Below are 15039 nucleotides of genomic sequence, written 5' to 3' on the forward strand. Positions count from 1 at the left end.
TTGGTTCAACACATAATTTCCCTCCTTTGTCCTTGAGTGGACCAACTCTTTCTCTAGCTACCCTCTTATTCCTAATATATGTATAAAATGTCTTGGGATTCTCCTTAATCCTGTGTGCCAAGGACATTTTGTGACCCCTTTCTGCCCTCCTAACTCCCTGCTTGAGCTGTTTTCTACTTTCCTTGTATTCCTCAAGTGCTTTATCTTTTTTTAGTTGCCTGTACCTCACATATGCATCTTTTTTCTTACGGTAAAGTTGTGGAATTCCCTGGCTGACATACAGTGACACATTACAGGATAGCTCAGGGACTGTGAAAGAGAGAATACGGATTGCTGGTGTAGGATGTCCAGGATAGGAAGGATTCTCTGTTTCTAAATAGGGCAAGGAGTGGGGGAGGGAGCTCCTACTCTTTTCTCTGACAGCAACTGATGCTGCTGTGCCTGGACACCAGTCTTGCACCCATTCAGAAAAAGGAGGACCCCCAGCAAGATTCCCATTACCAGGTGTTCTCTTTCTTCTGGTTCCCAATAAGGAATTTCTTTAGGTAAAGTCCTCAGAAAAATTCACAAGATGATTGGTAAGTCTTCGAAAAATATTCTCGAAAATTTCCTGATGTCTTTCAAGGATCGCTTCATAGTTCCAGCCACAATGACCATGAAATGATGATTATCTTTTAGTACATTTGAAATTAACACCAATGCCATCCTGTACAAGAATTGGTGAGTCTGCACCTTGAGTATTGTGCACAGTTTTGGTTCTCTTATTTGTGGAAAGATGTTGTGCATTGGAGGCAGTTCAGAGGAGGTTCACTAGATTGATTCCAGAGATGAGGCGCTGGATTCTCTGTTTCAATGGCTAAGTCCATGTGTGGTCTTTTATCGGCCATGCATGGTTTCAACAATGACTGAGACCACACGTGTCCCGTGTCGTCGGGAACTCGGCCCATCGGGGGCGGAGCATCGCAGGAGGGCCAGCCGATGATGCGCCAACGCCATTGCAACGCGATCATGCCATTTCCGAGGGGGTGAAGCATGGCTGACCGACGTCAAACCGGCGGCAGCCCCAATTTTGGCGTCGGAGCCCATTTTCCACCCGATCGGTGAACGCGATTTTGGTGTCGGGCAACAGAGAATCCCACCCAAGGAGTTTGTCTTATGATGAGAGATTGAGCACCTTAGCCCTTTCCTCTCTAGGGTTCAGAAAAATGAGGGGAGATCAAATTGAAGTATATCAGTTGAAAAAAGGTATGGATAAAGTAAATAGATGTGGAGTGGGTGCTTCCTCTTGTGGGGTATTCCAGAACAAGAGTTCATAGTCTTAGGATAAGAGGCAGCAAATTTAAAATGGAGTTGAGTAGAAACTACTTCTCCCAAAGGGCTCTGAAACTCGCTACCCGAGAGTGAGGTGGTGCTGGCACAGTGAGTGAATTTAAGGAGGGTTAGACATGTTTTTAATTAGTAATGGGTTGTTACCGAGAATGGGCAGGCTGGCGGAGATGAGGCCATGATGAGATTAGCCATGATTGTATTGAATGGTGGAGCAAGCTCAAGTGGCTAAACTGCCTACTCCTGCTCCTAATTCTTATGTTCTAAGAAATAACTACTGCCCAATTCAACCTTCCAGTCTTGGTCTATTGACCTGTAGGTAACAGCACCTCATGCACAAATCTGGTGTTCTTGATAAATAAGGGGGTTTCTTGATTAATAAAGGGATCAGCGGTTATGGGGAGAAAGCAGGAGAATGGGGATGAGGAACATATCAGCCATGAGAGAATAGTGGAGCAGACTAGATGGGCCTAATGGCCTAATTCTGCTTTTATATCTTATGGTCTTACTCCCAAAAATTGTTGCTGTTATGAGAAGGTGTTGGTTTGAACATTAGCCACCACCGCCAAGTCCCTTGAAAGAGTGCTAGCAGGCATTTTAAGTGCCACTCAGTTGTTTAATCAATCTCTTTTGGTCCACTTATTTAAGGAAATATATATTACCATCGGAGGCTGCGCAGAGAAGGTATACTAGGATGATCCCAAGTTTGGAGGGATTGCCATACGAGGAAAGGTTGGATCTATACTCCTTGGAGTTCAGAAGAATGAGAAGTGATATGATTGAAACACAGAAAATTCTTTGGGGTGGTTAGACAGGGTTAATGTTGGGTGGATGTTTCTACTCATGTGTAGAACCAGAGAGCATAGTCACAGAATAAGGGGGGTGCTCATTTAAGATGGATTTGGGGAAGAATTTCTTCTCTCCAAGAATGGTGAATCTTTGGACTTCTTTACCCCAGGAAGCTGTGGAGGGTGAACCCTTGAACATTTTCAAGGCTGAGATTGCGAGATTTTTAATCAGTAGGGGAATTAGGGGTTATGGAAGTAAGACAGGAAAGTAGACTCGGTGAATGTTAGATCAGCCATGATCTTATTAGATGGCGGAGCAGGCTCGAAGGGCTGAATGATCTATTCCTGTTTCTATTTCCTGTGCTCTTATGGTCTTCACATCAGTCCCCAGCCTTTGTCAAGATGACGTATTCCAGTTAACACGGGCTAAACTGACTTGTTAGCTTCAGACCCCATTATGGCCACCTTTTTATTTCTTTAGAACTTAAATTATATGTCATAAATCACCCCCTGAAGATTTAGTTTATTCTCATGTTCTGGAGTTTATTGGGTGTTTCCTGGTATTGGAGATTTCTTTTTTATAGTTCATTAAATCCCTCTATCAAAATGTGAAGTAAGAAACAACAGGTTCACCATTTATATCCTTACATCTTTTCTTCACTGGCTTCTAAACAAAACATTGGGCGCGATTCTCCAGAAAAATTTCCAAGTGTTGTAGCAAGTGGAAATTACCGAGAGTTTCCCGGCATGTGGCCCAGCGAAACCAGCAATACAATTCAACGTCAATTGGACCATTTAAGGAGGCTTCACGGGCTTCTCGCCGCAAATAACGCCTCGTCAGCCGATTCGCTGGGTCTGTGCTCGCCAGCACCATGGATCTGCTGGATCTCAGGAATCAGCTGGGTCTCATCCTGATTCTGAGCCTCTGGAAGTGGGTTACCCGGAGCTGATGGAGATGATAGGGAGCTTTGTTTTTCATTTAATTTAATTTTAACTGTCTCACATTTTATTTATTTCTTGTCTTTCTTTACATATATATATTTCCCCCTCCTGTCTTATCCCCCATCTCCTTACCCTTTCTCCCCTTTGCTTCCCCCTTTCCCCCTACATCTGTCACAGCATACCCTCTGATTTTAGTTTGGCTTTTCACACCTTTTATTCTCTCTGGGGACTGGCATTAGCACTCTTTTCCTTGGTTTCTGTGGCTATGACTCATCTTTCATTCCCTCACCCCACGGTATAAATATCTCCCATTTTCAACGCTTTTAGCTTTGGCAAAGGGTATCTGGACTCGAAACGTTCACTCTCTTCTCTCCCTACAGATGCTGCCAGACCTGCTCAGATTTTCCAGCATTTTCTCTTTTGGTTTCAGATTCGAGCATCCGCACTAATATGCTTTCAACCAGGCTAACCTTGATGAGGTTCTGCGGGACATGTCCCGCTCTCAGATGGGCAATGCTGAGGCGCTGAGGAGCTCGTCCCACTTGCAGGAGGACATGGCTGAGGCACTGCAGAGCATGTCCCAATCACTGAGGAGCATCACTGAGGCCATCGATACAATGGTATGGACCATGGGGAGCCGCCAGGACTGTCAGAGCCAGAGGCAGCCAAGGTTCGAACCAGCTGTCCCTCCACCACAAGGTGAACCCCAGGGCCCTATGGGCACCGATGGAGAGGAGGGGGCACTGGGTGCCAACCCGGAGCTGTCCCATGGAGTGGCAACGGTGGTCACTAGCTCTCCCGAATTACCAAAATCTCACAGGCAGCACATAGGATAGGGCAGCATGGCTGTTCATGTGCCGCCGACAAATGAGCTGGGGCCCACCTGGGCACTGCATCTTGAGCAGTGCCAAGGTGCCAGATTGGCAGTGCCAAGATGCCAGGGAGAGCCAGGGTGCCACCCTGCCATGACCACCCAGGGGGCTCCAATGGCCTGAGAGACTAATCAGGTGATGTTCCACGTGGATCAGTACTAATTGGCACCCAGCTGGGGACTCCTTGGGGAGGCAAATAGCGGCCGGGGCTGGTTACATCCGGGTTCTTAAACCGACTTAACCATGCAAGACTGGGTCCCGCCCATTGTGGGCAGGTCCCAGATAGCGATGTCTCATGAGATCTGGTTAGATCTCGCAAGGCATTGGAACTGTCAGGGATCCTGGGGGAGCCCACTCCCGGCATTTACCTTCCACATCTGACTCCAATTCTGGCAGGGCACAGACGGTAAATTGCACCCAATGTAGTTTGAGCTGGGGCTTTGGAGTGGATGTTGTGGAGGGAAAGAGTTATCCCATTTTAGACCATAAAACTGTAAGACACAGGAACAGAATTAGGCCATTCGGCCCATTGAGTCTGCTCTGCCATTCAATCAAGGCTGATATGTTTCTCTTTCCCATTCACCTTCATTCTCTCCATAACCCCTGACTCCCTTATAGTAAGTGGCAGGCAATTACACTTTTAATAAGCCTGGAGGGAGAGAAAAGTATTTGATTGCACTGGGGAAGGAAGAAAGCTGTCAGCTTGAAAAGTAGTGAAAGACACATGCATATTTGGATCAAAATATAAAAGGGAGCAGTACCAATATGACATGGGAGATGTGGAAAAGGACGGAGTATTTTAATGAAAAAACAATTGTAAATTGGAAGGGGCACTGTATTTCTGCGCATTAGATTTGGACGGAACAGCCTGCCACTGTAAACTAGTTGTAGGAACTTTGATGTGGGACAGTTACATTCAAGCAACTTTTATGAGATGATAGTATGTTGAAATGTATATGACGTTGTTGAGGGAAAGAGCTACCCCAGTGTATATGTCATCACTTTTTTTTAAGATTAAAATGTGTCAATTGAGATATTTTAAGTTTTGAAAATTGATGCAATGTATAATATTAAAGTAAAAATTCATATTCCTCAAGGCTCCATGGGCCAGATTTTGGTTTAGGTCAGGACCCCAATGTCAGGTCAAATCGAAGGTAAGACCTCACCCGACTGGAAATAGTCACAGGCCAGCCATTTTCCCAGGATTGCATAGTTAGCGGCCAGTGGGCTTGCCATCCAAAAGGATGGTAGGTGGGCTTTCAAAGCTAGGGGGGCAGTGGGAGGCACACCGGTACAGAAGAGGCTGCGTATGGTTGTGACCGGTAAGGGAGCAAGCGGGTGCCTTCATCTTGATGTGTCCCCTCGGCAATTTGAAATCTTAGAACAGAGAGCCACAGCTGCAGGATAACCACCTCCTCCACATGGCAGCCTGAACCTGAAGCTGAGGCCAGGCAGGCAGGGCTGGGCCTCAATTCCCCCTCCTCTGCCCACAATTACCCAGTCTCTGCCATGTGAGGCAACCTTCAGGCCCAGCACCTTCAGGGACCTGCAAGCTAACTGGAAAATTCCAGTCTGCCTCCGACAAGGAAGGTGACTTAACCATCTTAATTGGCTACCTGCCCATGCGCACAATTCTGCCCCACAGTCCTGCTTCTGGTAAATGGCCCAGATGGGGGGCTGCTGGAACAAATTTTCATGCGCTTTCATCTGTAAAATTCTGATCCATAAATCTGGATCCTTCTTAAAAATACACCATCAAGGCGGTACGTGGCACTGAGGACCTGGGTTCGAATCCCAGCCCTGGGCCACTGTCCTTGTGGAGTTTGCATATTCTCCAAACTCCAAATTGTGCAAACTCCACACGGACAGTGACTGCGTGTGTTTCACCACCACAACCCAAAGATGTGCAGGTTAGATAGATTGGCCATGCTAAATTGCCCCTTAATTGGGAAAAAATAAATAATTAGGTATTCTAAATTTATTTTTAAAAATACGCCATCAATTTAGTGCCTTCATAATTTGCATATTTATATACTTGAAAGCTTTCGTGCAAGACATTTTTCCCTCTGAAAGCCAATGAAAAAATGCTGGGTATACCCATAGCTTAAAACAAAAACTCATGTAATGACTTGAATTCATACAGTATAAGCTTATATTCATGCCCATTCCTGAGTTAGAATACAGAACATAGAACAGTACAGCACAGTACAGGCTCTTCAGCCCACGATGTTGTGCCGACCATTTATCCTAATCTAAGATCAACCTAACCTACACCCCTTCAATTTACTGCTGTGCATCCGCCTGTCTAAGAGTCGCTTAAATGTCCCTAATGACTCTGACTCCACCACCTCTGCTGGCAGTGCATTCCACACACCCACCACTCTCTGTGTAAAGAACCTACCTCTCACATCTTCCCTATACCTTCCTCCAATCACCTTAAAATTATGTCCCCTCGTGACAGCCATTTCACACTGGAGAAAAGTCTCTGGCTATCCACTCTATCCATGCCTCTCATCACCTTGTACACCTTTATCAAGTTACCTCTCTGCCTTGTTCACTCCAATGAGAAAAGCCCTAGGTCCCTCAGCCTTTCTTCTTAAGACAGGCCCTCCAGTCCAGGTAGCATCCTGGTAAATCTCCTCTGTACCCTCTCCAAAGCATCCACATCCTTCCTATAATGAGGCGACCAGAACTGGACACAATATTCCAAGTGTGGTCTGACTAGAGTTTTATAAAGCTGCAGCAAAATCTTGCAACTCTTAAGCTCAATCCGCCTGTTAATTAAAGCCAACACACCATACGCCTTCTTAACAACCCTATCAACCTGGGTGGCAACTTTGAGGGATCTATGTACGTGGACCCCAAGACTAGTTGTCTAGTTTTGGAAGATAGACCAGCTTTTTGAAGATGTTTTTCAACTTTTATTAGGTTTGTAAGTTGCATAAACCTTACCAAAAAACACAAGCATCCCCCCCCCCCCCCCCCCAGGCTTCCACTTTAGGAAATTGGAAGGAGATTCTTCTTTTGGAACTTGCCACCTGACCCATCTCACCAACAAAATAAGACGCATACCAAGACCGCCAAAGACCAGACCTGTATATGTCACAACTGGTCATACATTTTTTATTGTATATCTTTACTCAGTGTATAAAAGTTATTATGGTTTTCATCTCAATATTTTTCAGAACATACCATAATATGTCCAGTTTGACACGGGGGCAATTGCCATTCCACATTTGAACATCGAACTGCCAGCTCCAAGTACCATAGATGTGACGTATCCTCCATAAGACTAAAGATGATTGAAAGCAATTAGTCACATTTAAGCTACCACATGTTAATTAACTGTAAGTAAACAAAATGAGTGAGAGAATGCTCAGATTTATAATCAAAGACAGGCAAGACAATCGATACTCTGAAACAAATTACTTAATACTGTTTAACCAATCAAAGAGGCTCTACAATCAAGAGATTTATTATGTTTTTCCTTTTACAGATGCCAACAAGCCTGCTGTATATTTCCATAATGTTTTAAATTTTTTTTTTAGTCAAAACTGTGGGTTGCAGAGTCTTTGGGCCAAGTCATTTTTGAAAATTGCTGTGATTTACTTTCGAAAATTCTATTTTAATGCAACTCTATGTAATTTTCTGAAGGGATTGATGGTCAGGGTGGGTAGAGTCTGCAGCCATGGAGGCAGAGGATAATCCTGGTGTACTAAAAACCATGTCCTCAATTTTTCTATTGCTTCAAATCATGCAGGCATTGTGCACTGATGCATAATGAGAGCATCATGGCTGCTTCCTGGACAATAGCATTCATATGAATAATGATTTTCTGTGGTCAGATCTCAAATTCAACAATAAAGGAGCTTTAGGAAAAGCTCTAGACTGGGACTATTCTCATTGGAATTTAGAAGAATGAGGGGGTATCTGATAGGAACATATACAATTATGAAGACAATAGTTAAGATAGAAGCTAGGAGGGTGTTTCCACTGGCGGGTGAAACTAGAACTCGGGGGCATAGCCTCAAAATAAGGGGGAGCAGATTTAGGACTGAGTTGAAGAGGAACTTCTTAACCCAAAGGGTTGTAAATTTGTGGACTTCCCTGCCCATTAATCTGTTGAGGCTATCTCGTTGGAAGTTTTTAAGGCAAAGATAGATTGATTTTTGAACAGTATAGGAATTAAGTGTTATGGTGAGCGGGTGGGTAAGTGGAGCTGAGTCCACAAAATATCAGCCATGATCTTATTGAATGGCAGAGCAGGCTCGAGGGGCTAGATAGCCTACTCCTGCTCCTAGTTCTTATGTTCTTATGTTCTAAGCAGGCCAACCTATTTCCCCAAGAAATGGTCATTTTATTTGGACGAGTCAGTAATGTAGACAGACCTTGCTCGAACCTGATATATTTGGCAAGGTATCACATTTGAAAAACTTGGGGCGGGATTTTCTACCACCCAGCTGTGTTTTTCGGTGGCAGAGGCAGCCCGCCAGCAGGATCTACCAGTCATGCTGTTGGCAACGGGATTTCCCATAGACAGCATCCTTCGCCGCCGAGAAACCTGTGCACCGGCATGGGACCGGAATTTCCCACCGGCGTGAACAGCCGGTAAATCCTGCCCTTGTTCCATTAAAAGGGAGGGATTTTCCAATCTTCACTGAGACCTACTTTTGCACAGAAAATTATCTGGAGCGGTGAATTGCTATGTATAAGGTCAGAGGACAAGATTCCTAACCTGAGCCTGATTACTGGTGAGGCTCCACGCTCCATAACTGGGGTTTGGTACGTTTCGGCGTAGCCCATTTGGCGTAGCTGATTCGGCGTGGCCTATTCGGCGTCAGGGAAAGAATTGGACTATTCGGCGCAGCCGTTTCGGCGCCAGGACATTTCGACGTCCATAATTGAAGCAGCTGCCCAGTGATCTACACTGCTGTCTGACTTTACACAGCCCCCACACTCGGCCGGGATAGAGACAGACAGTGAGCCGCCCCCACACTCGGCCGGGATAGAGACAGACAGTGAGCCGCCCCCACACTCGGCCGGGATAGAGACAGACAGTGAGCCGCCCCCACACTCGGCCGGGATAGAGACAGACAGTGAGCCGCCCCCACACTCGGCCGGGATAGAGACAGACAGTGAGCCGCCCCCACACTCGGCCGGGATAGAGACAGACAGTGAGCCGCCCCCACATTCGGCCGGGATCCTTGCAGACAGTGAGCCGCCCCCACACTCGGCCGGGATCCGTGCAGACAGTGAGCCGCCCCCACACTCGGCTAGAATCCCTGCAGACAGTGAGCGGCCCCCACACTTTATTCTATTTAATTTATATTTAATTTCTATTTAAGCACTATACTTATCTAAAAGATTTATTATGTATACCTTCAGTAACACCGGCTGTGTAAAGTCAGACAGCAGTGTAGATCACTGGGCAGCTGCTTCAATACTTTCAGTAACACGGCTGTGTAAAGTCAGACAGCAGTGTAGATCACTGGGCAGCTGCTTCAATACTTTCAGTAACACCGGCTCAGTAAAGTCAGACAGCAGTGTAGATCACTGGGCAGCTGCTTCAATACTTTCAGTAACACCGGCTGTGTAAAGTCAGACAGCAGTGTAGATCACTGGGCAGCTGCTTCAATACTTTCAGTAACATCGGCTCAGTAAAGTCAGACAGCAGTGTAGATCACTGGGCAGCTGCTTCAATACTTTCAGTAACACCGGCTCAGTAAAGTCAGACAGCAGTGTAGATCACTGGCGAACTGGTTTAATGTTGGTGCCTTTCTTTAAGAGACCCGGTTTGGTGCACAAACACGATATCTGACGCCGAAACGTCCCTCCGCCGAAAAATTCCTCCGTCAAATCGGCTACGCCGAACTGGCCACGCCGAATCAGCCACGCCGAATTGGCCACGCTGAAACGTCCCATTCCCCCATAAATGTATTGTGTGGGTATCTAACTTAACTAAAAATGCTGCCTTTGGTTATAAAACCTGAAAATATAGCAGAGCGGGGAAAATAGTAATAGACTTCATGACCACCTAGACAGACTGGTGGAATGGGTGGACACATGGTGGATAAAATTCAATGTAAAAAAGTATGGATGATTCCAGGAAAAAAATGGGAAGTGAAAATAGATGCAGAATGGTACAGTTTTATAGAGGATGAAAAAGCAGAGACCTACATGAGGGATGCACAAATCTTTGGCCTGATAAACAACAAAGCAGTTCCTACTGTATATGAATCCTCGGTTTCATAAATAGAGGCATCGAGTATGAAAGCCAGGAAATTATACTAAACCTATAAAAACATTAATTCAGCCATAATTGAGGCAACATTGCTCTCAACTGCAACCTGTAAATTTTTGTGTAAGCCTCACACGAGCCTTCCTGTTTGCACATTCATGGTCGTGCAATACAAATTTAAAAGGGGCTGTTTAGCTCACAGGGGCTAATCGCTGGCTTTGAAAGCAGACCAAGGCAAGCCAGCAACACGGTTCGATTCCCGTAACAGCCTCCCCGAACAGGCGCCGGAATGTGGCGACTAGGGGCTTTTCACAGTAACTTCATTTGAAGCCTACTCGTGACAATAAGCGATTTTCATTTCATTTCATGAAAAGAAAATTTAAAACAAATTGCCCACACACCCGCCAAAAAGAAGAAGCTTCCTATTTTGGTCCATTTCTGGACACCCACATGTTTGGTTGTACCTGAAACCTTTTAAGGTAAAAAAAAGTAATTCCAGGATATGGGTGGAGAAAGACTGGGAGAGTAGATTTCTTGTTGAAAGAGCCAGTGCAAAAGGTTTGGGCCAAATGGTCTCCTTCTCTGCTGCACTACGCTTCTATGAATGTTTTGTCCTAAATTCAAGTAGTCACTTCCCAACCAGAACAAACAATGTTAAAAGGAATAAAAAGCAGCGTATGTACTGCAGCCACAGAAAACTTGTATTAAATTTGAACATATTTTACCCAGCTGGTGGCAATTGTTTCATGTGTAACTGCAATACTCAATATGGGTTGCTGTTAAACAGCTCAGGAAGGCCACAGGTTTCCTTTCAGTGCTAAATTAACTGATTTTGCTGAGTGCTAGGTGGCCTTCAGTGGGAAGAAAAGTCAGGGTTTCCATTTTGATCACCATCCATTGACCCTCACAAAATGGTCAGTGCACATGGGAAGGTACGCCAGAACTGAATATATCTTTCTTATTGTTTAATAGCTCACTATTATCATTTTCATGATGCAGAAAATGAAAAGGAGAGCAAAAATGCCTTCTTTATTCATCTGCTGAATTAATATAGTCACAAGGATGCGACTTGATTTTTTAGCAGTAAGGTAATGCAAAACTTATCCTAATGCACAAAGCATCTGTAAGCAAATCATATTTTTACCACAAATAATTTGAAAACTTACCCATCCCCAAATTGCTATTCTTGACTCATCAATGAATTTCATTTCAATAAATTTTCTAAAAAGAAGCAAAATATTGTTCAGTTTTTTTGACCAGGGAAGCCAATATTTCAATATTTTCCTCATAGTTAATATTTTAAATATTTTATATTTGTGGAATGCTTGTAACAATGTGTGGTAATAAAAACACAGAGGTAATGCATCATTTATTATTCTTAACTCTGGCTAATTGTGCACCTTGTCGCTCTGATTTGATCGTCCACTTCGTAAGTGCCCAGCCTTCGATATATTGCATGCATTATTTTGTCACCTTGGTAAGCGCTTCCCCTTCCATCAAAGCTGGCAACAATAATCCCCTCTGTGCTGGCAAGGTATGTCGCCCAGTTAGCTGAGAAACGAGCATCAGCTTTCTGACTGCCTGGCCCGCCATACCTGAAAACATACAGAAACAAAGTGATCAAACCTTATGAAAATACCATGTGATCTTCAGTTCCCATAATAGTATCCCACCATTGATATTTTTTAAGCAACAAGCCTAAGTTAATGACTTTCCTTGGCTTTATTATTTGCCTTATATGAAAGTCAAGGAGATTTGCTAGAAAATAATTGAAAATTCTTAGCCAACCCCAAAGCCTTAAAATTGACAAGTTTTGAGTAACTGGTCCCCATTAACTGAGCAAATTTATCCAGTGATGCTGCAGGACATAAAGAGTTACAAAGAAAATTACAGCACAGGAACAGGCCCTTCAGCCCTCCCAGCCTGCGCCGATCCAGATCCTTTATCTAAACCTGTCTCCTATTTTCCAAGGTCTACTTCCCTCTGTTCCCGCCCATTCATATACCTGTCTAGATGCTTCTTAAATGATGCTATCGTGCCCGCCTCTACTACCTCCGCTGGTAAAGTGTTCCAGGCACCCACCACCCTCTGCGTAAAAAACTTTCCACGCACATCTCCCTTAAACTTTCCCCCTCTCACCTTGAAATCGTGACCCCTTGTAACTGACACCGCCCCTCTTGGGAAAAGCTTGTTGCTGTCCACCCTGTCCATACCTCTCATAATTTTGTAGACCTCAATCAGGTCCCCCCTCAACCTCTGTCTTTCCAACGAAAACAATCCTAATCTACTCAACCTTTCTTCATAGCTAGCACCCTCCATACCAGGCAACATCCTGGTGAACCTCCTCTGCACCCTCTCCAAGGCATCCATATCCTTCTGGTAATGTGGCGACCAGAACTGCACGCAGTATTCCAAATGTGGCCGAACAAAAGTCCTATACAACTGTAACATGACCTGCCAACTCTTGTACTCAATACCCCTTCCTATGAAGGCAAGCATGCTGTATGCCTTCTTGACCACTCTATCAACCTGTGTTGCCACCTTCAGGGTACAATGGACCTGAACTCCCAGATCTCTCTGCACATCAATTTTCCCCAAGACCCTTCCATTGACCATACAGGCTGATCTTGACTTTGATCTTCCAAAATGCATCACCTCGCATTTGCCTGGATGATATTAAAGCTTCACCACGTTCACTATTACAACACAATTTGCATTGCATTGATACTACTGAAAATGACTCCTAGCATAAGTAATTTAAGTGGTTGGGCTTCATGTCACAGGTTAATTCACACAACTGAGAAGTCAACTGAATGGGAGTGGCTTGATTGTTTCTTGTCGGCCCAGAGGAGCAATCCTGTCCCTCATGATCTGCATGGAATCAAATAAAGTATTATAAAATCTTAACCTTTCTGGACTTGGCTCTGAGTGCCGCTCCCATCAGATCGAGCCTGATGAGGAAACCATCACTCTAGCCTTGCACAGACCTCAAGTCAAAATAGCAGAATGGACCCTGATAACATTATTGGAACCCAATCTGTTTATTTAAGCAGGATCCTGCCAACTAGGGACAACATTTCTTGCAGCCAGATGAGCCAGCAAAACAATGCCATGTCCAGTGCCCCTGTGATGCTGACTGATTTTTGCCAGGCGGAGGAGCAGTGGAGTTCAAATCAAAGACAATGGAGTCAGAACTTAGTTGTGTGTTGTGTGATTAAGTCTGAAGCAATATGAGGGGATGCACTTTAGTCATTGTTAGAAAGAATCCTTTAGCTCCTGCATAGTACAAATCTAGACTTTCATTGCCTGTTCTAGGCGTAAAATTATTTTGCCAGTCAAAATGAGACATTAGAAGAAATGAGACGAGAGGAATATGTTGTGCCAATTATTGCTTTCATCAGAATTTTTTTAGGGAAGATTAGACTTTGGAATTACACTTACACATCGATGAGCAGAGGATACTTTCTTGATCGATCAAAATGTGGTGGAAGTACCATCTGAAACCAATAATCTGGAAAAATATAAATTAGTACCACTTAACACAATTGCCATTAACACAGAACACAATTTGTTTTGGAATATGACAGAGATAAAATATCATCACTTTTTTATTTTTTACTTATCTGAAATTAAGCAAATATTGATGATGGACCAACCACTTCCCCGTAGGTACACAAGGGCCATTTATTTGTAATTCTTATCCATGCTCTCAACCTACATATTAAACATTAACCAATTTCCAAACAGAATATTTCAGAAGTGTGTGCTATAGTTTCCTATCAAGCTGTTTTTCTTCGGTGAGTCAAGAACAAATACCATTTTGCCACTTTCACTGTTTGCCGCATTTTATCCTTGAATTAAATTTACTTTTAGAAGTGTACTGTGATCCTGAGAGATAATCCAAATAATAGTGACTTCAAATGAATAAAGTAAGAAGTTTGTAGCATTTTACAACCTCTTAATATTTGCTTTAAAGTGAAGCTCCTGTTCTGTTTACTAATGTGGGTAATTGTTCACTTAAATAGAAAACTTGGTCAGTGATGCACACCATCTGCTACACAGCCAATGCTTCATATTAAGAGAGGAATTAGGAGGAAAGAGAGCATGGGTCATCTCTAAATGAGAAACCATCAAGTTTTGCCCATTTGTTATGAAAAAGAAACATTCACACAGAGCACAGGTCTAGATTTTATTGCTGCAAATTTGATGGTCAATCCCCCCCACCTCCACCCACACTGTACAAACGCAAGGTCAGGTCAGCAGTAAGATGTCAACACACCAGTCTCTGAAATTGTGGAAAGCGAGAGGCCGGGGAAATTGACAGTCCCGTTGCCATTTTCAAATGACATTTTCAAATTAACAAGCTTTTGAGCTTGTTGTTGACCCAATTGTCTACATTTTCTTATTGCCCGCTCTTTTCCTTAGCTGTTGCATGTGAAAATGTTTTCTTGTCCTTTACAACAGCTACTACAAGGTGACACAAGGGTGGAAGAAAAAACTTGCCATCAGGACAATAGCTGCAAGTAGCCACAGATTCTGCAAGCGAAGGTGGCTGCATCTGTATGTTTTTTTCTTCGAACTATCTTTTAGATTTTAAAGACTTTAACAAAAATAAAGAGATTCAGAGACCAGGAGGCCTTTAAACTTGTGACTGACTTCCTGTTTGTAACATTGCCTCTCTGCCAAATGATGTCCCAGCCTCGAGTCCTGATTGGTTATGGAGCCCCTCTTTGACTATTCACGTTATTAGCCTCTTTCCTGCCAGCCAGCCACTAATTAGCCAACTAACGCTTGATCTAGTGCGTGTCGCGTCTTTTCGTCCGACGTCACTTTGTCCAACGACACTTCGTCCACGTTTTTTGGTCCAACGTCT

The 15039-nt window shown here is 44.0% G+C and overlaps 1 protein-coding gene across 4 annotated transcripts in view; it reads right to left on the reverse strand.

Annotated features, from left to right (window-relative positions):
• The window catches only part of LOC119961983 (dipeptidyl peptidase 4-like), a 144485-nt gene that overhangs the window by 26560 nt on the left and 102886 nt on the right, over positions 1-15039 (reverse strand). For all 4 annotated transcript variants that reach the window (XM_038789671.1, XM_038789670.1, XM_038789674.1 and 1 more), the window contains 4 exons: positions 13608-13677; positions 11567-11761; positions 11333-11387; positions 7121-7220 (listed from right to left, as the gene is read on the reverse strand). In XM_038789671.1, coding sequence (XP_038645599.1) covers positions 7121-7220; positions 11333-11387; positions 11567-11761; positions 13608-13677 — 420 coding nt within the window. The remainder of the gene's footprint in view (positions 1-7120; positions 7221-11332; positions 11388-11566; positions 11762-13607; positions 13678-15039) is intronic.

The sequence above is a fragment of the Scyliorhinus canicula genome, chromosome 2 (genome assembly GCF_902713615.1).
Source record: "Scyliorhinus canicula chromosome 2, sScyCan1.1, whole genome shotgun sequence".
In the NCBI taxonomy this organism is placed as follows: domain Eukaryota; kingdom Metazoa; phylum Chordata; class Chondrichthyes; order Carcharhiniformes; family Scyliorhinidae; genus Scyliorhinus; species Scyliorhinus canicula.